General features: G+C 40.2%; 1 protein-coding gene and 1 long non-coding RNA gene across 2 annotated transcripts in view; one reads left to right on the top strand and one right to left on the bottom strand.

Annotated features, from left to right (window-relative positions):
- Window positions 1-287: 287 nt before the first annotated feature.
- LOC107651173 (uncharacterized) lies at window positions 288-18,367 on the bottom strand. Its single transcript, XR_008916288.1, has 2 exons — window positions 14,534-18,367; window positions 288-5,167 (listed from the first exon to the last, which is right to left on the bottom strand). It is a non-coding gene; the product is annotated as an uncharacterized LOC107651173 (long non-coding RNA).
- The window catches only part of PRCC (proline rich mitotic checkpoint control factor), a 38,368-nt gene continuing 31,375 nt past the window's right edge, over window positions 18,367-25,359 (top strand). The window contains exon 1 of the mRNA XM_001367613.4: window positions 18,367-20,700. Coding sequence (XP_001367650.1) covers window positions 20,230-20,700 — 471 coding nt within the window. The 5' untranslated portion in view covers window positions 18,367-20,229. The remainder of the gene's footprint in view (window positions 20,701-25,359) is intronic.

Raw genomic sequence — 25,359 nt, 5'->3', positions numbered from 1 at the left:
AGGGAAAAGATCTTTCATCCATGATCATCGGAGAAGGCCTCACAAAGAAATTAATTTTGAGTTGGACCTGGAAGTACAGAGATAATTCAGATTTTTCCCCCCATTTAGAGCAGTGGTTCTCAACCTGCAATACAGTTCCTCATGTTGCGGTGACCCCAAACCAAAAAATTATTTTGGTGGCTACTTCAAAACTGTAATTTTGCTACAGTTATGATTCGGAATGTAAATACCTGATATGCATTATGTATTCTCATTGCTACAAATCAAACATAATTTAAACATAGTGGTTAATCACAAAAACAATATTTAATTATATGTTGAGAAATATTAATCCAGCAGGAGGCAGCCTGAGCACTGGGGTGGGAGGTAAGTCCTGCCTGGGGAGGGGGTCCGCAGACCCTGCCTTCTTCCTGTCCTCTACCTCCAGCTCAGAGATGAGGCTTCACTTTGCTGGGGTTACTTGGCTGGGGTTACCACTCCAGGAGTTATCCCCTCCAGGACTCGTTCTTAACCCCTTCGGAGCCAGCACCCTGGTGCTCTCTCTGGGTCTCTGTTTGAGTCAGGTCTCCAGGCAACAGGGTAAATCCATAGCCCCTCATAGGGGGAGGGCTGCTAATAGGCAACTAATATTAGTACAATGTGCGGACAGCAGGGTCCCCGTGCTTTCCAAGATCTTGCTATAAAATAGCACAAGTTCTCAGTGGCTAAAGCCATCAGAAATATGTATTTTCCAATGGCTTTAAGTGACCCCTGTGTTTTGGTCGTTGGACCCCCACTGGGCTCCCAACCCACAGATAGAACCGTTGATTTAGAGGTATAGTAGTGGTCACTCAGCCAGTCAACAAACATTTATTAAAGGTCAACTATGTGCCCACCACTGCACTAAATATTGGGGATACAGAGAAAGGCAAAAGACAATTTTTACTTTTAAGGAGGTCACAGGCAACAACTATGGGGTAAATTTCATATAAATTCAATAGAGGGAGGGCACTGACATTAAGAGAAACCAAGAAAGGATTCTTACAGAAGGTGGAATTTAGGTAAGATATAAAAGAAGTGAGGGAAGCTAGGTAGTCAAGATAGGGAGACAGAAGGTTCCAGGCACGGTTGAGAGATGAGGAGAGGGAAGGAAGGATGACATTCTAGGAAGAGAGAATTTCCCCCCTCCCCCAAATCTCGAATATGTTAGACGAATATGGAGAGATGCTTGAAAAGTCTGAATTTTATGTGGGATAAAATGGAGTACAACTGATGGTTTTTGAGGGGGAGAGATGTTTGACATGACCTAAGTGGTGCATTAAGAAAGCCATTCTGTTAATGATGTATAGGATAGATTGAATAGAGGAGCGACTAGAGGCAGGGATAGTTACTGAAAAGATAACATAAATATAAACATATGTATAATTGAAAATCTGTCACCTAAAAAAACCCTACATTTCCCAGCATCCCACTGACTTCCTGTCATTACGTACTTTCTATACGTAGGGGATATTAGGAGGGGACATGGAAGGTCCCACTTCTTTATTTCCTATCCGGAGATTGGTGGTGTTAAGGCAGGTGTTTGAACTGGCTGATGCGCCATGGGCACGTGATCTTTATTTTGTATCTTCTTTATTCCTTGATTTCTAATGATCATTAATAAATCTCTTAAAATATAATATTTTTATTAGAGATTAATTTTTACACATAAGAAGCTGCAAATGAACATGTGGAGCCAGGAACATTGAAATCTTTTTTGAAATAGCTCTTTCTCCTGCAGGACAACACTCATTACATTTATATTGAAAGTATGTGTGTGCTATTAGTTCTATACCACAAAAAGATCAAAGAAAGAAAAAAGATTCATACATAAAAAATCTTATACTAGCAATTTCTGTGTTGGCAAAGAACTGGAAACAAGTAGGGTGCCCACTGATTCAGCCATTCCCCTGGCTGAGCAAATTATGAATGTAAAGGGCTAATAAGAAATGATTAAGGGACAGTTTCAGAGAAATCTGGAAAGGCTTGTCTGAAATGATACAGAGTGAAGTGAAAAGAACCAGGAGAACAAGTTATATAATAACAATACTGTAAGCCAAACAACTTTGAAAGACTTAGGAACTCTAATCAACAAAATGACCAACTGTGATTCTAGAAGACTCATGATGAAACATGCCACCCTCTTCTGATTGAGAGAAGGGATAAACTCAGGTGGCATATGTATAATTGGACATGGTCTGTGAGGGAATTTGTTTTGCTTGACTTATGCATATTTGTTAAGTAGATTTTATTTTCTTTTTTCAATGGCAGTGGGGGGGGATGTGGGCAGGTGAATAGATTTTTTGTTAATTGAAAAAAAATAAATTTGGTGTTAATTGAAGGTTCAGGGGAGCAATATTCCAGCATTAAAAAAAAATAGAAGTTAATTTAGGAGAGACCTCAGAGATCATAGTCTAAGTATTCTTAAACTGGGGTCCAATAACTTAAAAAAGTGAAATGATATTTAAAAAATTAATTTCGTTTTTGGTTATGTCCAAATTTCCAAGTATTTCACTCTTTCTCTCCCCTCCCCACACCAATGAAGACATCACCTCACCAAAAAAAAGTATATGTAATTATGTCTTTCATGTTCCTGTTTATTAGCATTGATCAGTTCTTTCTCTGGAGGTAGATATTCACAAGTTCTTCAAATATTATTTCTATAGCTATATATAATGTTCTCTTATTTCTACTTATTTTGCTCTTCATTATTTCATGTAGTTCTTTCCAAGTTGTTTTTTTTTAATTAACCTGCTAATCATTTCTTATGACATAGTAGTATTCCATCACAATCATATACCACAACTTGTTCAGCCATTTCTTAATTGATGGACTTCTTTTCAATTTCCAGTTCTTTGCCACCACAAAGAGAGTTAATAGAAATATTTCGGAACATATAGATCAATAATGGTCAACCTTTAAAAGTCCACATGTCATGCCCTGCCCCACCAGACTGTATGACGTGCCGTGTGCCCCCCTCCTACACAGGGGAGGGGAAGAAAGCACTCCCATTGGGCTGCTGGACAGAGGGGCGGGTGAATTGAGGAATGTCCTCAGTGAGTGTAGAGAGGGGGAGAGGAGTGGCCTGAGCTCTCTGCTCCCCTCCAGCTCTGCTGCCTCTGAGCCGCCCACCTAACCCTCTGTGCACTCCTGTTGGGCTGCTGGGCAAAGGGACAGGTGATGTCAAAAATGTTGTCAGACATGGTGGAGAGGGGGAGGCCAGAGTCCCTCTGCCTTTCTAGTAATGAACTGGGGTGGTGGTGGTGGTGCACAGATAGCACTCTGCATGCCAAATTTGGCACATGTGTCATAGGTTCGTAATCATCAATATAGGTCCTTTTCCTTTTTCCCTGATCTCTTCCCCAACAGTGATATTGCTGTGTCTGAGGGTATATAGTTTTAGAAATATTTTAGCATAATTTGAAATTGCTCTTCAAAATGGTGGGATAAGTTCACACTTCTCCCAACAATATATTAGGGTCCCCATTTTCCTAAATACCTTCCAACATTTGTAATTTTGCTTGTTTTATCATTTTAGCCAATCCGATAGGGATGAGATGTTATCTCAGAATTGTTTTGATTTGCATTTTTCTAACAAATGTAGGATTTAAATTAATATCCATGGGACAGCTAGGTGGCTCAGTGGATTGAGAGCCAGGCCCAGAGATAGGAGGACCTGGGTTAAAATCTGGCCTCAGACACTTCCTAGCTGTGTGACCCTAGGTAAGTCACTTGACCCCCATTGCCTAACCCTTACCACTCTTCTGTCTTAGAACCAATACACAGTATTGATTCCAAGATAGAAGGTAAAGGTTTAAAAAAAATTAAAATAAATAAATAAATGTCCAATACTTCAATTATTATATTTTATAAAGTTTATTATCTAACAAATAGAACCACATGACTAAGTTTTTCTACCTGCTCAAAAAGCCCACTCTACCAAAACTGAGATAGGAAGAGAAGAGAGTGAGATAGAACTCCACAGAATTTATATCCTATTTATGTCACCAGGTAATGACAGGAAGAGAGTGGGAAGCTGGGAATTGTAGTTTTTAGGGTAACATATTCTAATTACACAATCCCTTGGTGATTCTTTGGGAGAGTAGTCTCCCCAATGGATTATTTAAACATAACTATTTTATGCCCCTAAAAACTTCAACTAGAGGTACATGCAATATTGCACTTTCTAAGGAGAAATTACAATAATTTGGGAACATAAGAGAAATAAAAGAGAAAGAGAACAAAAGCAATGACACACTGACAAAAAGCCAATCAGGGGGGCTTTGTCATAAGAGTGTACATTAAAAATGAATGCATTCAACCCCGCTCCCCCCAGTTCAATTTCACTACATCCCAAAGTTCATTCTGGATCTTTTGGTGTAGTCTATAGCTTCTGCAAGCATCTTTATGTTGCCTTCTCCAAACAGTTCTCTTGCTGGATTTGGGGTGATAGCAAGTTTCTTATTTTAAAATTACTCTTAAACAAGAAATTTTTTTATAAATGTAGAATTATTTGACAATTATACAATCCCTCCTGAGGAGGGTGTTGACAAACACTTGGATCACCTAGGGATATATGACTAAGTTATGAATATGAATCAATTGTTAAAAGGAAGTAAAAAAATGAAAAAAAAATAGAAGAAAAGAAAAAAAGTCAAAATTAAATAGTATATAAAAATTTTGAATAGGCAAGAGTAAGCCTATAACGGGTCCTAGAATCAGGGCCCAATAAAGTGATCCATGTCTCACAAGCCTGTAGGACCATTGCAGCAATATGCTCTTACCCAATCAGCAGCCAAGACTATAGGAAGTTGTCATACTATAAGAAAGAAAAAAGGACTAGATTTTTATGTAAAAGGGAAGTATGTTTTCCTGTTCTGATTTTACCTTCATTCTTAGGGTTAGGGGAGCCAACATTGTTGCTAGATTGAGATACTTTGTTTGGATCTGGCACCGGGAAGTCCTGCATGTTCTGTTGTTAAACAGCCACTTCTTCAAACCCCCCAAAAAAGTCCTCTGTCTTGGTGCAGATTCATATCAATCCCACCAGCATTGATTTGGTCTCTTTGACCTTGTGCTCACAGGTACTGTACAGATTGCTCTTTGTACTCTCCTTGGCACTGCAGTGGCTCTTTTATGACCCCTTCTCCTGGAATCAGACACAATCATTAATCACAGTCTCATAACATTTATTAATCAATGGCAGGTTTCCATAGTCTAAAGCTTTTGGGTATGCATTAGTGTTAGACCAAACATATATTTTAAATGTATTTTAATGCAAAATAAAAAAGATTAATATTGATTATATATACTTTAAGTACAAGAAATGAGAGAAAAAAAGAAAACTCAAATATTCTATTGCACATACAAGGAGAAAAAACCCAATAATAAATAATAATAAAAATTTACAAAATCAAAAATATATAGTTCACAATCAGTGACACACTGTCTTTGCTCAAGGAGAGGCAGAATGCAAATGTTTCTCACTCAAAAATGAGATCCATTTCCTTTTTAACTTAGCTATGATCCACAGTGCATGTATATAATTTTCACTAAGAAAACAGCTTTAAAAAACAGTAGTATAGTCGCTAATGTACATTTAAGAAGTACCAAAATCCTCCAAATCACAAGAGCACATTTCATGATAATAGCAAACAAACCACTATCATTAGGATTCACATGAGTCTCTATAACCACTTACTGTGTGACATCTAAAAAACTTATGAACTCATGGATATTTGTAACAAGTTCTACAGATCTAGTCAATCTTTCAACCTTGTATGAGATATTTTTAACCAAGTCTATTATTGCCATCATTCCAAAATGTGGCAGAGGAGCCCAGAAAAAAACACAAACCTCTGTACTTCTGATGAAAACCTTTCAGGTTTAAAAGGTCACGAAGAATTTAGATCATTCTGGTGGAAGGGTAGAGTAAGCTGAAGATATAGAAACTATCCAGATAGAAGCCAGTGGGCTACCTGGGTAATGCTCTCTCTCTCTCTCTTTCTCTCTCTCTCTCTCTCTCTCTCTCTCTCTCTCTCTCTCTCTCTCTCTCTCTCTCTCTCTCTCTCTCTCTCTCTCTCTCTCTCTCTCTCTCTCTCTCTCTCTCTCTCTCTCTCTCTCTCCATTCAGAGGTACCATTCCCCCTAGGAAAAACTACCCACCTCCTGGATGTCTTTATATGTCTCACTCATTACATTTTTTATGCAGTAGAGGTGGGAAAATATAACAGTGCTATTGCACTTTACTTCAGGTACTAAATGGATCCTTACCTTTTGTTATAAACAACTCAAAGGCAAGCAAATGATCAGTCAAAGGTAGGGATGCTACTAGAAATCTTAAAATCAATTCTGAAGACCCCTTAAAATGAATTTAAATTCTTAGGTCATTAAATTTTCCAAAGGTTGTATACAGGTTGTAACCAGTTTGATGGAGTCCATCCATCATCATCTATTTGACAATTAACAAAGGCAAAAAGGAACAAAAGGCTGTTAAAGCAACATGTGACCTCAATGGATCTGGTGACAAACCCAGCATCCATAAGGACTTATGGTTTTTCCAAAGAAATAGGGTTTGTACAAGTTATTTACAGACTTTTACAATGATATAGTAAAGTCACAGGGGAGGTACAAATAAAGTCAATGTAACAGAGTATATAGTTAATAGTCAAAACACAGTAGCTGAAAATGATTCAGTATAACAGAATAGTATTAGATTAGATTTATATATATATATATATATATATATATATAAACTTAAAAAACAAAATTGAATTTTAAAACAATCAGCAAATACAATATATGTGACAGGATACAGGGACTGAATTCAAAAATCTTTTTCTCCAATTTGAATAGACTTCTTCACTATTTGGAGGGGAACAAACTGAAAATAGTTAGCAATCAATAAAGCAATAGAGTCTGAAAAAGCTTAAAAATTCACCTCCAGACTCTTTAAGGTTCCTTCCCCTCCAGAGTATCATCATCCATCTAGATTCCTTTGGTCACACCTCTGGGATCTCCCATAGTGAGGGAGAAATTTTGAACTGAGCATAGTGTGAACGAACCCCACATTGGATATGTTGCAGAGACTGGGCAGGCCAAAATGACAAGGGGGTATAAGGAGATGAATCTCCCCCCTGAATTGTAGAATTTCACAAGCTAATTGCAAGGACTAGTGCATCAAGGAACAGTAGTAGGAAAAGACATCCTAAAACTGGGAGCTGTTTGAGATAGGTAATGCACTGCTCTTTCATAGAGTTTGCCATGCTTGCAATTCTACTTCCTGTCTGTGAGTTTGGAAGAGTAAACTTCCTTCCCCTCCCCCCAGGGGTAAAAAATGCTTCCCCTGACATTGTGGACAAGGAATTAAGAGGGTAGAAGTATCTCCTAAGGTAAAAGCCCTTTAGGAGGCTAATTCTTGCCTAAGAGAAACATACCTGAGTTTCCAAGGCAGCAGCACTCAGTTGTTAGCAATGTAAGGGAAAGAGGGCTTAATACTTTACTAGCTGCCTGGAGAGCAGTTCCAAGAACTCCCAGCTTGTGTCTTCTAAAGATGAATTGGCAGTAATCAGCAGCAGCAATAGCAACAGCAACAGTAGTAGTAGGAGCAGGAGTGGCAGCAGGAGTTAGGCTGGGCCCACCCAGGCAGTTAGGGATGGAGGCAGGATTGGCAGCAACAGGGAAAACTCTGAAGACAGGCCATAGCAGGAGAAACATGGTTTCTTTTCAAACTAATCTACTCAGAGAGAATTAAGGGTTCTAAACCCCACTTCTGTGTATGTAGGATTTAAATTAATGTCCAGGTGAAAAAATTGTGGTATCTGTTGATGATGGAATACTATTGTGCCCAAAGGAATAATAAACTATAGGAATTCCATGTGACCTGGAACCACCTCCAGGAATTGGTGCAGAGTGAAAGGATCAGAACCAGGAAAACAATGTACATAGAGATTGATACATTATGGCACAATTGAATGTAATGGACTTCTCTACTAGCAGCAATTCAATGATCCAGGACAATTCTGAGGGACTTATGAGAAAGAATGCTATTCACAACCAGAGAAAGAACTGTGGGAGTAGAAACACAGAAGAAAAACAACTGCTTGATCACATGGGTCAATGGAGATATGATTGGGTATATAGACTCTAAACAATCACCTTAGTGCAAATGTTAATAATATGGAAATAGATCTTGATTAATGACACATGTAAAACCCAGTGGAATTGCTCATTGGCTACGGGTGGGGTGGGTGGGAGGAGGGGAAGGAAAGAACATGAATCATGTAAGCATGGAAAAATATTCTTAATTTATTTATTAAGTGAAATTTTCCAAATAAAATAAAAAATAATGTCTAATACTTCAAGTAATATATTTTATAAAGTTTATTATCTAACAAAATAGAACCACATGACTAAGTTTTTCTACCTGATCAAAAAGCCCACTCCACCAAAACTGAGACAGGAAGAGAAGAGAGTGAGAGAACTCCACAGAATTTATATCCTATCTATATCAGCACTTAATGACAGGAAGAGAGTGGAGTGCTAGTTTTTAGGGTACAGATTCTAATTACATATAAGTAATGATAATGAAAAAATTTTTTAAACACTTACCTTCCTTCTTAGTATCAACATTATGTATTGATTCCAAGGCAGAAGGGCAATAAGGGCTGGGAAATTGGGGTTAAGTGACTTGCCCAGGATCATACAACTAGTATCTGAAGTCAGGCTTGAACCCTAGAGCATCTCTAGGCCTGGCTCTCTATCCCCTATGAATTTGTTTTTAAAAAAATAATTTGATAACTATATTTCAACATAATTTGTTTACTTTTGGGGGGGGTGCATCTGCATTTTTTTTAAATTTTTGTAAAGATATTTTATTTTGCCAATTACATGTAATAACAATTTTTCATATAAAATTTCTGAAGTTATATGAGCAAAATTGTCTCCTCCATACCTTCCCTTCCCCTTCCTAGAACAGGTAAGCAATTTGATCTGGGTTATATATATATATTATCACACAAAACCTATCTTCACATTGCTCATTTCTGTAAGAGAATGCTCATATAAAATCAACCCTTCCCCCTAAACAAACTCAAAGAAACTAAAGTGAAGAATTCTCTCATCTACATTCCAACTCCAACAGTTCTTTCTCTGGAGGTGGATAGCATTCTTTTGTTCTCAATCCCTCAGAATTGTCCTGGATCATTGTAAAGATGAGAGTAGCTAAATCTATGACAGTTGAGAATTTCACAGTACTATTGTTACTTTTCCTTTGTAATCTTGTGCATTTTATTTTATATACTTAAAAACATTATTCTGAGTCAAAAGGATCTATCACACACACACACACAAAAAAACGTTAAGGGGAGATTGATATTTAGAGAGGTTAAGGGTCAGGTTTGAGATCTCCTAGGGAGTAAGTGGCAAAGCTAAGATCCAAATTCAATTCAGGTGGCTCAGCTGAGTTCATTGTTCCTCTTAATACCAACCACCTGGATTCCCTTTTCAGTTCTGGCCAGGTGACACTGGGCTTTCCCATTCCTGAGGCTCTAATTGACCTCTAGAGAAGCCTTATCTCAGAAAAGAGGAGTGAAAAGCATATGGAGATCCCCAAGTACAAATATGAAGAAAGGCAGCAAAATCTATCTACCTGATAGGGAACCAGTAGACCAGCAGCCTTCCAATTCCCCCACCCTTGGCCCAGGTTTTGGGACCTTAAAACAAGTGCTACTCCCAGTATGGAAGGAATGAAAATCTAGACGAGGGGAAATGCAACACTCTCCCAGGCTCTTTCCCAGTCTTGCTATTGTCTGTTCCCAGAGTCCCAGAGTTTTAGGTCCCTCCCATTATAGGCAGGGTGGCATTATTGAAAGAGGACTGGAATTGGTGCCAGGAAATTAGGATTTTAATCTTGACTGAGAAGCTCAATAGCTGTGACTCTGTGCTGACTCAGTTCCCTCATCTGTGAAATGGGGATAGCAACACCCTAGAGCTTTTTAAGGCTCTCTGTAAGCCTTAAAACCCTATTCTTTGTCACATCTCTCAAACACTTGGAAGGAAGCAAAGAGAAAAACTGGGAGGGTTCTGTTGGTGAGGGACAACAAGTTTCTGGTCTGATAAGATTATCCTTAGAGCTGGTTAATGAGATAAACACTTGCTGGTTAGGAAGACTGGGAGGTCAAAAAATATTAGAAGCTGCTTTGGTTAGTAGGGAGATTGGGGCTAAGGAGGTTCTTAATCCCTGGGTGTGGCAATTTAGATTTTGGGTTTTTTTCCCCAGCCCCACATGATCATCATTTTGGTGCCTAGAACATAGAAAGTATTTAATGTATATTTGTTGAATTGTCTGGGGAGTTGAATAGCCCCTCTAGGAGCCTCAATTTTGCAGATGGGCCAGGCTGTGTGTGTTTTAATCACCCCCTGGCTCTGCTTTTGATACTCAGGGTACTGCCACCAAGTCTCAGCTGCCCTTTCAGCTTGGAACTTCTCTTTACTTCTTTGGCCTCCTTCTCCCATTGGTATGCTTCTCTTGGGGGGCCTCAGTTTGGGGGACAAGGCCATGGTGTTTTCCTCCATTGTATTTCTCCCCCCTCTTTTTTAAAACTCTTACCTTCTGTCTAGGAATCAATACAATGTATTGGTTCCAAGGCAGAAGAGTGGTAAGGACTAGGCAATGGAGTGACTTGCCCAGGGTCACACAGCTGGGAAGTATCTGAGGTCAAATTTGAATTTAGGACCTCCCCTCTCTAGGCCTGGCTCTCAATTCACTGAGCCGCCTCACTGCCCTCTGTATCCCTAATGCTTAGCACAGTGCTGGGCACATAAATACCCTTAATTTGCCTTTCCTAACACTTCATGGTTTACAGGAAGATTTTCCCGAAATACTCCTAGGAAGCCCAGAGGAATTAAATGATTTGCCCAACATAACACAGCCTATAAATCCATGATGGCAAACGTATGGCACGTAGAGCCTTCTCTGTGGGCATGTGAGCTGTTGCTCTCCAGAGTTCCATGTCAGAATGGCAGAGGTACTGGCCAGAGCTGCTCCCCTCCCCCTCTCCACCAAGCTGAGGCCATTCCTCACTTCTCAGGCACTTCTCTGCCCAGCAGCCCAATGGGAGTGCTTCCTCCCTCCCCTGTTTGGGGTAAGGCAGGCCAGTGAGTGGCCCAGGGTCTGGGGAGGGTCGGGGGTAGGGGCAGGGCACCACATTAGGCCTCTAAAAAGTTTGCCATCACTGCTATAAGTGGTCCAACTCAGGTCTGCCTATTGGAGCCTTCTGAAAGAGCCTTCTTTCCCTTTAAACATCATCATTTCTACCATCTTAAAGTCCTCAATGTGTGGAGTGAGAAATTGGTGTTATTCTCAAGTTGTTAAAAGTTATTAATATCTAAAGGTTGGGGGATTCCCCCCCCCCATTCTTATCAAAGCTTTGCCGTTCTAAGGGAGCCTGTCTGGGAATTGCCCCAGGAGGGGTCCCAGGTTGGCCTCTTAGATCCTGAGGTAAGGAATATCCTTTTGTCCTGGAAGACTCTCCCCTTATATCTTTGTAGCCCCTCCTAGATAATCCTGTCAGGAGCTATTCCCCTCTTTGCATGTCTCCAACTTCCTGGGCATTTCTTTAAAATAGTGATTGTGATGCTATTCTCCCATTTCTTGAAGATGTTAATAAGCTTGAAAGTGTTCCTGGTAAAGTAAAACTATTCATCATTCTGTCTCCACCTCTAGTAAAATGTTATAATCCCTTGGGGGAGACTTGATTCCTGGGATTCTCCTTGAAGTAAGGGATTTTTCTGTGAATTTTTGAGCATTCTTCTTGGGTCACAACTTGAGGCAGCACCCCACATTGTTTCTATAACCTCTTGGGGCATCTGTCTTGGGTCTTCAATCTGAGACAGTGCCCCCCAATAAAGCTTTATATTTTAAATGATTGATTTCTGCCTTATCATATATTTCTAATATGTGGTAAGAGAGGGTGAACTTTGAAATTTCCAAGGTCCCCTCAATTTCCATCCCACACATCAATAAACATCTACTACTGCTACTACTACTACTACCACCACCACCACCACTACTAACTACTACTACTACTACTACTGAGCCTGAGTCCAGGAGAGCTTTAATTAACTCCATTTCTGACTGGTTTGTCCACCTTAGGGATGAGAAAAATTGGGCGCTTTCTGGTGGAGAAGGGCACCATTTCTGGCCTGTTAACACTGTCCACAGAGCAGGTTTGTGAGATAAGCCTATGCAGGTTAGGAAGAGAGGCAGATCAGAAAGTACCGAAAAGTTGATTAGAGCTCTGAAAGAAGCCTGGCAGCCCCCGTGTCCCGGGGCTCGCCATATTGGCATTGGCTTCAGTGTAGACTCTGGCTCTGCGGGCTTTCCCATACTGTAGATCAGAACTCCCTCAGCCTCTGCCCGGGGCCTTCATTCTGGGCCTGGGTCGGACCTGGAGCCACCAAGGCCAACCCACATTTATTAAGAGGCTGTTCATAGGTAGAAAGTTCTTCATGTTATTCAGTCAGTCTTCATAACAACTCTATGAGAGGGAGCCTGGTATAGAGGGAAAATGAAATATTAAAGTATTCAATAGAGAGTTAGCAATTAGGAAGATCTGGATTCAAGTGCCACCACGGACAGTGCTGGCTTTGTGACTCGGGGCAAATGCTGTATTTGGCAGAGAAGGGGTCTATGATCACCATTGGTAGAAGTTATTCCCCAAGAGCCCCAAGCTGATGATATCACAACGGTAAGAAAAGACAACCTGAAATTCTATGAAGAAGCAGGTGGGAAATATTTGTGTTTTACAGGGGAAAGAGCAGTCAGAGAATTGACTCCTCCAGGGTTGCAGATCTAGTTCAGAGACAGAGTGGGACTAGAACCCAGGTCTCCTGACTCAGACCTGGTATTTTTTTCACCATGATATCCTGCTGCTTCTTCACTGGCACAAAACTTTATTAAGTATACCTCCCTGGGTTGAGCAGCCAGTGTGGATTATATAGACAATGTCCTGGACTTTTGGGACCCAGCCTCAAAGAAAGACATACAAAGCACAGACATTACAGAGCACCGCTGATAGTAGTAAAAAAAAACCTAACTGGAAGTTCTGTAATAATTGCTCACATTTTAATGGCAAGTTTAAGATTGACAAAATACTTTCCTGGAAAAGCTCTGTAACATCGTCATTTCAGGTATTTTAGCTCCATTTTACAGATGAGAAAACAGAGGCCTAGAGAGGTTAGATGATCTGCCCATAGTTCCACATTAAAGGGCCATGCCCAGATCTGACCTCTTCAAAGTCTAACTCTAAATTAATTGTTTTGGTTTTTCTCTAGTAGGCCACACTGCCTCCCTATGACTCTTATGATTTTCAAGTTTTTCAGGAGGAAAAAAGTGCCTAATTATTTTATTTTATTTAATTTTAATTTTAAAATATTTTTCCATGTTTCCATGATTCATTTTCTTTCCTTCCTCTCTTCCCCCTCTCTTCCAGAGCCAGAGCCGCCGACAAGCAATTCCATTGGGTTGTACAAATGTTGTCACTTGATACCTATTTCCATATTATTCATTTTTGCTCTAGAGTGACTTTTTTAAAGCAAGATTAAGAAAAGGAAAGCCAAGAAAGATTAAGTGACTCCCCAGAGGTCACAGAATGAATAAATGCTAGAGTCAAGTGACTTTAACAGGACTTGTATTAAGTGCTTATAAAACACTGGGCTAGGACCTCCTTTGGAGAGACCTATGAGACCTTTCCATAGAGGACAGAATTAGAAGCCATGGGTGAAAGTTTCAGAGAGGTCCATTTAGGTCCCATATAAAGAAAAACTCTTAAAAATTTTTTTTATTTTAAAATCATTTAAAATTAAATTATTTGATAGCTCTAATTTTTTTATAATCACCTAGATTTTCCCAGCTATCCTTTTCCTTTTCCTTATCCCTCCCAACATCAATCTTTATAACAGAGAATTTGGGTGGGGGGAAAGGAAAAGGAAAAAAATTCAGCAAAACTTGATCAATACATTGACTCATATTTGTGGGTACCATCAACCTCCCAATTACTCAGGCTTGAAACCTACCTATCATTCTCAATTATTTACTCTCACTGCCCTGCTACACCCCCAACAACTGCACTCTTGCCAAGAGTTGGTTTTACCTTAATATCTCTTCAATAAACTCCCTTTTTTTTTCTGTGATATTGTCACCATCCTGGTGCAGGCTTTCATCACCTTGTGCTTAGACTATTGCAATATCCTGCTGGTGGGTCTTCCTGACACAAGGTTCTCCCTAAAACTGCAGTCTTTCTCTCCTCTCAGCTGTCAAAACAAATGAGCTTCCTAAATTGTGGCTCTGATCATATCACTCCCAACCCTGCCCCAATCAATAAACTCCAGTGGCTTCCTATCACTTCCAGGATCAAATATAAAATACTCTGTTTGGCAGTTCATAACCTCAGCCTTTGATTCAGCTCATTCCTTGCTTGACCCCCACCCTCCACCTGTGCTCCAGTGACACTGACCTCCTTGTTGTTTGAAAAAGACATTCCATAATGAACTGGAGGAATTCCATGTGAGCTGGAACAACCTTCAGGAATTGATGCAGAGGGACAGGAGTAGAACCAGGAGAACTTGTTCACAGAGTGATACACTGTGGTACAATGGAATGTAATGGACTTCTCTACTAGCAGCAATGCAATGATCCAGGACAATTCTGAGGGACTGATGAGAAAGAACACTATCCTCATTCAGAGGAAGAACTGTGGGAGTAGAAACACAGAAGAAAAACAACTGCTTGATCACATGGGTAGATGGGGATATGGTTGGGGATGTAGACTCTAGACAATCACCCTAGTGCAAATATTAATAATATGGAAATAGGTCTTGATCAATGACATATGTAAAGCCCAGTGGAATTGTTAGAATCAGGAGGGGGTGGGGTGGAGGGAAAGAACATGAGTCTTGTAACCATGGAAAAATATTCTAAATCATCTATATCTAAATCATCAATAAACATTTCCCAAAAAAATTAATAAAAAATAAAAATGAAAAAGACATTCCATCTCCCTGGACTCCAGGCATTTTCACTGGCCATCTCCTAGGCCTGTTATTCTTTCCCTTTTCACCTCCATCTTCTGGCTTCCCTGACTTTCTTCAAGTCCCCCAAAAAATTCCACCTTCTACAAAAAGCCTTTAATAATCTTGCTTAATGCTAATGCCTTCCCTCTGTTAATTTTCTCCATTTTATTTTGGATAGATCTAATTTGTACATAGTTATTTGCATGTTGGAGTGTGAGCTCCTTTACAACTGGGATGGTCATAGGTAGGCACTTAATAAATGTTTATTGACTGCAATGTTACATGCCTGTGGATCCTCCACAAAGAAGTGTGGGGAAGTGATTTCCTTTTAGGCCAAAATTGCATCATTAAAAGTAGCTTTAGTTAGATGGGCCATTTGACCTAGAGTCAGGAAGGCCTAAATTTAAGTCTGATCTAAAATAATTGTTAGCTGAGGGACCCTGTACAAATCACTTAACCTCTGTCTTTCTTAAGTTCCTTATCTGCAAAATGGGGATAACAGCACTTACCTCAGGGTTGTTATGGGTGTAATGAGCAAAAGATGAAATGACTGAGGAAACAAAGGTTTGATCTTCTGGGCATGTCGATTTATTAAGCAATGTATGGCAATTGCCTAAAATCAGAACCAAGCTCCTTCCTGAGTTTAGGGCTGGATCCTGAATAAGGGGTGACAGACTTTTATACATGAAAACCAATTAATCAAATAAGACCAATTAATTAAAAGGAAATAATACATTAGGTAATTTCCAATTGGATGAAAGATTAGGGACTTTCCAGAGGGAGAGAGTGAATAGATGTAATTCTCTGAATTCAGGGAAAGAGGTGTCCCTCTCTTCTGAAGGGCCTATATACAATCAATGAAACACAGAAACAATAACTGATTGATTGGTATGGAGCCAGTTTTCAGATAAGACATATAGGTTGTTTGAGTTAAACAATTATAAGAAAACACCTTACATCAATTTAAAGATCTGACCTGCATTTCTGGCACTTGGGGGACTCTAAACAGCAGGTACAGGTGGCCTAATTTCCCAGCTATATAGCCTAGGTTCAGTCAGTGCAATAAGATTTTTCCCCCAATTTGTATAACTGAACAAATTTTTTTAGGAGAACAGATTATGGACTAGGCCCATAATTGAATGGATGGGAACTGAGCAGCTCCAGAAATGTTACAAGTTCATGTAATTCTTTTTAGACTTCTCTGTATTCATCAAATTTGTCTTTTCTTTAGCACAGTAATATTCTATCACCTTTATGTACCACAATTTGTTTAGTCATTCATTCATTCCAAGTTACTTAGATTTTATTTTTTTGCTACAACAACATATATATTATATTTTTGGCATATATGAGGCCTTTCCTTCTTTATTATTATTATTATTTTTTTATTCTTAATCTTCCAGAGTGGTAAGGTTTAGACAATGGAGGTTAAATGACAAGCCCAGGGTTACATAGTTAGGAAGTAACAGAAGCCAGGCTTGAATCTAGTACCTCTGGTCTCTAAGACTGGCTCTCAATCCACTGAGTCATCTAGTTGTTCCTTAAGCCTTTCTTTTTAGCAATGACTTACCCAAGGTAAATACTTAGCAGAAGAATCTCTGGATCAAAGGTTATAAATATTTTGTCCATTTTAATCCCAAACGGCTTTTTTCAGAATGGCTGTCCTAATTTGGATCCCTAGCAACAATGCATTAGTATGCCTGTCTTTCCACACAACCCCTCTAGGATTATTTCAATTTTTTGTTATCTTTACCAATTTGCTGGGTATGTGGTGAAACCTCAGTATGGTTTTAATATCTTTTTTATTACTAATTTGGAACATTCTTTTATATAGCTGTTAATAGTTTGCAACTCTTTTGAGAACTGTTCATATCCTTTCATCATTATCTATTGGAAAATGGATTTTGGTATTATGTTGTAAGTTGTCTATAGTGTATATCTTGATGTCAAAATTTTAACTAAGAAATTTGATACAATTCCTGACCATTCCCCTCTTCCCCAAGTCACTGGCTTTCTCTATTCTAGATTCATGTTCTCTGCTTATAGCAAGATGGCTTAGTGATAGAGCAATGAATTTGAATTACACCTCAGACACTAGGTATATAACCAGGGCAAAGGCATTCCAAGTTTATGTAAACAAAATGATCTATTTTATCTTTTGCAATTGCTTCTGCTTCTCATTGTTTGGTTAAGGATTCCATTTCCTATCTATTTGTGAAAAGCACACAATCAAGTTCTCTTTAAATTCTTTTATAGTATGATCAAATTTTGTACTTATTTCAAATTTATTTTGGAATCTAGTGTAAGCTGTTGGTCCATGCCAGGTTTCTGTTAGATTGCTTTCCATTGCATTTTCCCCAACATTTCCTATTGTGTAGAAAATTCCTTTCCAAGTAATTTGTATTTTCAAAGGAAAAACTTCTTAGCTATTGGGACCTATCCCAGAGTTCTCTTTTATTAGAAGTCTTCGAGCAGAGGCTGGATAAACATCATCAGAGGTATTATACAGAGGATTTTTGCTCAGGAATTATTTGAATTAAATGACCTTTTTCAATTATAGCATTCCATCATCAAACTTTGTTCTATTAGAAGGCAATCCTGCTCCAAGATGTTGGGTTGAAACCAAATGCTGGAGGCAAGGATTTTCCTGCACAGGAATGGGGAGGGAAAGGAGATGTTTGCAGGCAAACTTGAATTTTTTGACCCCTTTTCCAAGAAGGTTTTTCAGAATTATTGCTTCTCATATTATCATTGAGTAAATTGTTCTACTGGTCCTGTTCATTTCACTCTATCAGGTCACACGAGTCTTTCCATATTTCTCTGAATCCATCATATTCATCATTTTATATGGCACAATACAATTCCATTGCATTTAAATACCACAATTTTGTTTAGCGGTTCCCCAACTGAAGGGCACTTATTCTGATTACTTTTTTTTTTTTGCTATAACAAAAAGTGCTGCTACCGATCTATTTTTGCATATCTAGGACCTTTTTCTCTGTCCTTGACTTTCTTGGATTACATACATGCCTAATAGTATTTCTAGGTCAAAGAGTATGGAAGATCTATTGATTTTTTGTATTGTTGACTTAGAAAAACACAGAACTATTAAATAGTCAGAAAAACCGCTCTTCAATCAAGGGAAAGGGGTTCCATGCAATAGAAGACCTGTTCGCCACATGCCAACGAAGAGCCTGAGGATTGAACTCTGGTCGCTCTAGGAAAAAAGGCAACCACACTAGATTGGACAATTCCGAGGAGCCATTAAAGTTGGGGAGCTTAAATACCTTTCTAGGTGAAACATAGGAGCTGAGGATGAGAAGGGCAGTTGATTGATTTTACTATGGTAATGATGCTTTACAACGGACACTTTAAAAGGGAAGGATCCAGCCAAGGGCTAGGCCATTTTGGCTAGTAAAGGTAAGGTAAAGGTAAAGGATTTTGGCCTAAGGGGAGAAACCATTGGGACAAAAGAGATACTTAACATCTGATGGGATTAGCCATTCCCACTTAAACTACTTTAAGGTCTATTGTTAGTCTGAGACTGATGAAATAGGACTTTCCCTCAGGGAGGAACTCTCATTCGACTAGGTGAAAGCCTCAGGTTTAAATCTTTCTAGGCTACAAGTTTGGGGGCTTCTTGATTCCATGTTGACATATAATTCAAAATTGTTTTACAAGAATAGTTGAGTCAATTCACAGCCCCACAAAGGGCGTAGTAATATCTTTGTCCTATCCTGCCAACAATTGCTATTTTTTCCTTTGCCATTTGTTGATCTGATGGTTATAAGGTGGAACCTCAGAATTATCTTAATTTTGTCTAATCATTAATGATTTAAAACATTTTTATACAATAGCATATATTTCATAGTTCAAGAGATTTCAATTCATATTCCCAATTTGACCTCTTTTCTATTGAAAACTGGATCTTATTTTTATATATTGGTATGAATATTGTGTACATCTTGGATATTAGTTCCTTAGAGAAATTTGCTATGAAGGTTTTTCTTCTGTTGTTTCCCCTCTGATTCTAATTACTTATTTTTCCTGTTTGGAAGTTTTTCAATTTAATAGAATTAAATTGCCTTTTCCAGGAAGAAGGGAAGGAAACCTGGAAACTTTAAGCTTTAAGGTCTTTAAGATCAGTGTGGGGTGGTTGAAGAACTGGTTGGAAGGTGGAGTGGAAGGATGGGCAAGAAAGGGGAAGAACAGGTGCGGTATCATGTCTTCCATCTTATTTCGAATTTATGAATGGCTTTTAGCACGACTCCTTTTTGGACCACAGCCTGATTTCTTTCAGGCCAACAGTGGGATTTCATTCAAGCCTCCAAGCCGGCACCCAATCCTGGTATTTTTGGGAAACTCTTTTTTTGGGGGGTGGGTGGGGTGGACAGAACTCTTAAGAGCCCCAGGAGTACTAAGCAAGAGTAGAAAGTAGGCTTTAGCATTTAATTGAACTTGGTTACTTTCCCTTTAAATATAACCTTCTTTAGTCCTCCAAATTCCCAAGCACCACTCTCCTTCCTAGCACCACAACACAGTTACCCAGAGTTAACCATATTTCCCACAAGTCTAAGCGGCACATTCCGTAATTTCCCCAATTTGGGTACTACAGGTCCCGAGATACTCCGGTACATAACTAGCGATCACTGCTATGTTCTTTGGGAATTGTAGTCCCGCCGGAGACGCCAAGGCACAGGAAACTACTTACCCCAGGTTCCCCCGCGCCGAAGGCGGGTTCTGCTCTGCGCCTAACCCTCACCTCAGACTCCACCTCCCGCCGTGCCCCGCGCCGAATCACTGGAGACGACGAAGGAGACTTTCGCCAAGGTGGACGCTGGGAGCTGTAGTACTGGAGCGGTGAGGCGAGGGGGAGGCGGAGTGACTCGGCGGCCATTACCTGTGTGGAGCTGCCCGGGACCGGGAGCCCTAGCGAAGAGGGAGGCCTTGGTCGGGTGGGAACGCAACTGCGGCCATGGGCTCCCGCCGAGGCTAGGCGTCGGAGAGTGGAGCAGGCGGGTCCTTCCGCCCCCTCTCCCGCCTCGTCTCGCGGTGGGGCCCGCTAGGCCTCTGTGCATCCCCGGCCTCGATTAGGCCGCTCCTTCCGGCAAGGGCGCCCCAGAGGCGGGCGGGCAGCGCTATGTCTCTAGTCGCCTATGCTAGCAGCGAAGAGAGCGAGCCGGACGAGGCGGAGCCTGAGGAGGAGGCGTCCGCCACGGCTCCGGCCGCTGGACCCAGCCTGGGGGGCCTCTTCGCCTCCCTCCCCCCGCCCAAGGGGCCTGCCCTGCTGCCCCCACCACCTCAACTGCTGCCCCCAGCCTTTCCCCCGCCGTTGCTGCTGCCCCCGCCGCCGGCCGGAGACCCCCGGCTGCAGCCCCCGCCCCCGCTGCCCTTCGGTCTCGGCGGCTTTCCTCCGCCGCCGGGTCTTAGTCTGGCCGAGGCTGCAGGGGTAGGCGAGGGGCTAGGGCTGGGGCTGCCCTTGCCACGGGCCCCGGGCCTCAGCCTGCCCCCTCCTGTCGGCGGTGCCGGGCCCCCTCTGGGGCTTCCCAAGCCAAAGAAGAGGACGACGGAGCCGGTGCGGATCGCGGCGCCGGAGCTGCACCAGGGGGATGTGAGTAGCCGCAGCGCGCTCCCGCCCCGCCCCCAGAGCTGCCCACCCCGCCGAGCTCTGGCGCCAGGCTGCAGGCTGCAGGCTCCAGGCTCCAGGTGGGGGCCCTCCCAGCCCGGAGCCCCTTCGAGTCAACTGAGCCCGAGGTCACTTGGTGGTGCTCTAGTTTAGTGAAAGTTGGTGAAGCTTGCACTTTTTCTTTCTTTAAACTTTTCTTCCCCCTTCAAATCCTTACTTTATGTTTTAGAATCGATACTAAGTGTTGGTTTCAAGGCAGAAAAGCAGTAAGGGCTAGGCAGTTGGGGTTAAGTGACTTGCTTAGGGTCACACAGCTAGGAGATGTATGAGGCCAACTTAAGTTTTTTTCTTAAATTGGCGCGCTCTTCTAAGGGTCTGGCTTATCCGGGTCCCATGACAGGCATCTGGACCCCGGAGCCCCCTTTGCCGCTCTTTTCTCCACCCCATTCACTTCTCCTATGGGCTTGTGTTTCTCCTTTTCCCCCATAAGAGAGAACCGGAGGCCTCAATAGATACCAAACGTCGAACTGTGTTCCTGGATGAGGGTCTTGGCATCCTAAATTTAGCTTTTCTTTCCCAGTCTCAGTGAGTTTCAGTTAGGAACAGTTCTGTCCATTACCCTTCCTTTCCTTTCTACAGAAAGATATGTCAACTGAAAACTGATCACTGTCTAGGGAAAAGGGGGTACTTCATGAACATTTGTGAATCCAGACTACCTTTCCTCTCACCTCAATTCTTCCCTTTATTGGCAGGAGAGAGGGAAGGACACTGAGGCTGTCTGATGGAGGTACTTGGGTTCTATATATATCTCTTGGTTTTAGTGGTTTCTTTTCTAATGAAACAGCAAAACTCTGATATAGTAATGGGGTTACCTGCTCTCCTCAGTTTACCGGCTTTGGAAGGGAGCTCAGGGATTCCCCAGAAGCTCTTTCTCTAACTTTTTCACCTAATTTCACTTTTCCCAAAATAGTATTGACCCCTGCCTATTCTGAGCTGTTGACTGGTCCCTGGCTGATAATGCATACTGATTCTCAGGGTTGGCAGTTCTTTTCCTCAAAGAGTTTCATTATTTCCCCTGTTTTACTATTAGTAAATTCAGGTGTCATTCCTATCCTGGATTCTCTCTAGGAAGGAGAACACAGTATTATAGACCCTATCTGGTAGGTCCTTCGTTAGATTTGGCATTTTGAGTTGAAAACTTGCAAAACTCACTTCTTGTACTTTCCTGTAATAGTTCTTAAGGCCTTTGCCCCATCCTACAGAGGGGGAAGGGTTTGTGTGAAACAAAGAAAAATAGGCTCTCCGTTTTTTTTTTTGCTTATTGTTTGCTGTTGTCATAGCCCTCAACTTTAGAGTAAATTAAGGGGTGCTTGTACTGAATGGGGGGAAAATCACCTTGAACCAGAAGACTTATTCTACTATCAATAACTAGAATGAGCATTTGTAGTTCTGGTAGGAAGTTTAAAGCTGATAAATTGGTTAAGAGGTAGAGCCCCTGTGGATTCTTTTTTTTAATCAAATTACATTTTTTTCAATTAACCAAAATTCCCTTTTCCATTCCACATCCTCCCCACATTGAAAAAGAAAGAAAACAAAAAACAAGGCCTTGTAACAAGCAAGGATATAACCAAGCAAAATTTTCTCACATTGACATAGTCCAGGAAAAACAAAAAATAAAATGACCCATTTTGCTCCAGATCCCATCATCTCTCTGTCAGGAGGGGGGGGGGGGGGGAAGGGATAGCATGTTTCATCATGAACTTCTTGGAGTCATGTTGGGTTGTGGAATAATTTTCCTTCTTTTTAAAGTTTTAGAAATTTTATTTTTTAATTAACAAAAATCTTTTTATCTCCTATCCACCTTTTCCCCTTCACTGTTGAAAAAGAAAGAAAAACAATATCCTTACAAACAGGAGTAGTCAAGCAAAACAAACTCCACTGTTGTCCATGTCCAAAAAAATTGTTCTTACTCTCCACTCTGAATTCATGACCTTTCTGACAGGAGGTGGATAAGCATGTTCCATCATGAGGTCTCTGGAATTGTGACCAGAATTCCTAAGTCTTTCAAAACTCATTATCTTTATAATATTGTTATTGTTTAAATTGTTCTCCTGGTTGTTCTCACTTCACTATGCCTCAGTTTAGACAAATATTATCAGGCTTTTCTGAAACCACATACTTCATCATTTCTTACTGCACAATAGTATTCCTTTGTAGGCATAAACTATAACTTCTTGACCCATTTTCCAATTGATGGACACCCTTACCAGCTGTCTTAGAATTACTACTGTGTATTGGTTCCAAGGCAGAAGAGGTACAGGCAATGGGGGTTAAATGATTTGTCCAGGGTCATACAGCTTGGAAATGTCTCAGGTCAGATTTGGATCTAGGACCTCTCATCTCTAGGCCTGACTCTCAAATCACTGAGCCACTTAGCTGCCAGAACCAGGCTTGATCGGTGTGAGGTTAGAACAGCCTCTCTCTGTGGATTCAAGTCAGTATTCTCCCAGCTAATACAACAGGTATTTATTTTCCCTCTCACTCACCCCTCCATTTAAAAGGGAAAAAAATCCCATCAAAACTCTAATAACAAATATATGACAAATTTACATAGTCAAACAAAATATTCTCATTTTATTTATGTCCCAAAATGTATGTCTCATTTTGAATCTTGAATGGATCTGTAAGAAGGTAGCAAGATAGATCATCAGACCTCAGGAATCATGGTTGGTCATTGCATTGATTGTAATTCTGGTCTTTCATAGCTGTTTGTCTTTGCATTGTTAGTATGAATTGTTTTATCAGTTTATATTAGATTTTCCAGATCTCTGACTCGTTTCTTGCCATTTTACACAATATTTCATTTATTTATTTATTTTGAAATTTTAATTTAATTAATTTAGAATATTTTTCCATGGTTAAATGATTCATGTTCTTTTCCTTCCCTCCCTCCACCTGCCTCCCATAGCTGACACACAATTCCACTGGGTTTTACATATACAATATTTTAAATTAAATTCAACAAACACTAAGCATTTACTGTGTTGAGGACTATTTTAGGAGTTAGAGAAGATACACAAATGTGGTTACCCTATGGTCCTTTTTTTGTATAGTTTATGTTTTAATAGTGTATAAGATACACAGATAACTAAACTATGGAATAAGTGCTTTAAAGAAGTGAAAAACTAAGGACTGTGTGAAGGGAGGTCTTCATTGATAGGGAGGAATATAGGCAAGCTTCAGGGAGGCAGTGGTATTTTGATTTTTAGTAAAGTATATTATACTAAGCTTGTTGAAAAGATGGAGAGATATGGACTGGATGATAGTATAAATTAGATGGATTTGGGATTCTCTGAATGGCTGGTTTCTGTCAGTAATGGTTCCTTGTCAACTTAGGAGTTCTCCAATGGAGTGTCCTAGGGGATCTGTTCTTTGCCGTGTCCTGTTGGAACATTTTTTATCAATGACTTAAGAGAAAGACAGCACACATTAACCATATTTGTAGATGATACAAAGCTATAGCTAACACACTGTATGGTAGAGTCAGGATTCACAATTAACTCGATAGGCTAGAACATTTGGCTAAATCTAATAAAATGAAGTTGAATACAGATAAGTGTAAATAAACTCTTACTGCTGGCTTAAAAAAATGACAACTACAGCATGGGGGAAGGTCTGTTCGGCAATTTATCCAAAAAGATTAGGGGGTTTTAGTGGATTGGTATCTTGTAAGTCAAGCCTTTGAGTCAGTTATTTGCTAGCTAAAAATACAATTTGCTTTGGGGTACTAGCCCTGCTGGACTCTGCCCTAGTCACACCACCTCCATAATTTGTTTAGTTCTGTCCATCACATAATAAGGAATAAGTTGGAGAGCATCCAGAGAAGGGGATTCAGGGCACTGAAGGACTTTGAGCCCATATCATATAAAAATTGGATAAAGGAACTTGGGAACATTTAGTTTAGAAAAGAGAAGACTAAGAAAAGTTGTGAAAGGTAAAAATATTTGAAAGGATGGTATGTAAAAAGGCATTAGACTTTTTCTGTTTGGTTCCAGAGGACAGAACCAGAAGCAGTGAGAGTAAAAGTTACAAAGAGGCCAATTTAGACTTGATGGTAGGAAAAACTAATAATTAAAAGTAGAATAAATTGCCATGAAAAGTGATGGGAAATTTCCTGGCTTGGAGCTCTTTAAGCAGAAGCATAGCCAATGAAGTCCCTATAAAATAGAGACTAGTGTGGTTCAACTATCTAAGCTTTGAGCTTACCTTTCTAGTTCATTTAGCTCTTTGATGAGCAATGGTATGTGTAATGGTAATAGTAATAAAAACCATCCAGGAATAATCCAATTAGTATCTGTATTGCTTTAGATTTTCTACATATCCTTTGAATAGGAATTGAGCTTTCTATTTTTCATTATTCAGTTTCCAAATTAGAATTGATCCCTGAATACATATATTGATGGAGGAAAATTAATTCCAGATCAATGATCTCTATCTTCATTTTAAAGGTGAGAGTTTTGATGAGAGAGAAGATATGTGTGTATGTCCCTTAAACATTTCTCCTTTTAAGGTTTTTCTGATTTAGGCTTGGAAGCTTCTTTTCAGGAGTCATTTAGGAAGAGGCTCTCCCCTTAACTTAATTTC

This window comes from Monodelphis domestica, chromosome 2 (assembly GCF_027887165.1).
Source record: "Monodelphis domestica isolate mMonDom1 chromosome 2, mMonDom1.pri, whole genome shotgun sequence".
Lineage (NCBI taxonomy): Eukaryota > Metazoa > Chordata > Mammalia > Didelphimorphia > Didelphidae > Monodelphis > Monodelphis domestica.
Note: the sequence above shows the minus strand (reverse complement) of the source record. Positions and strands in the feature narration are given on the sequence as shown.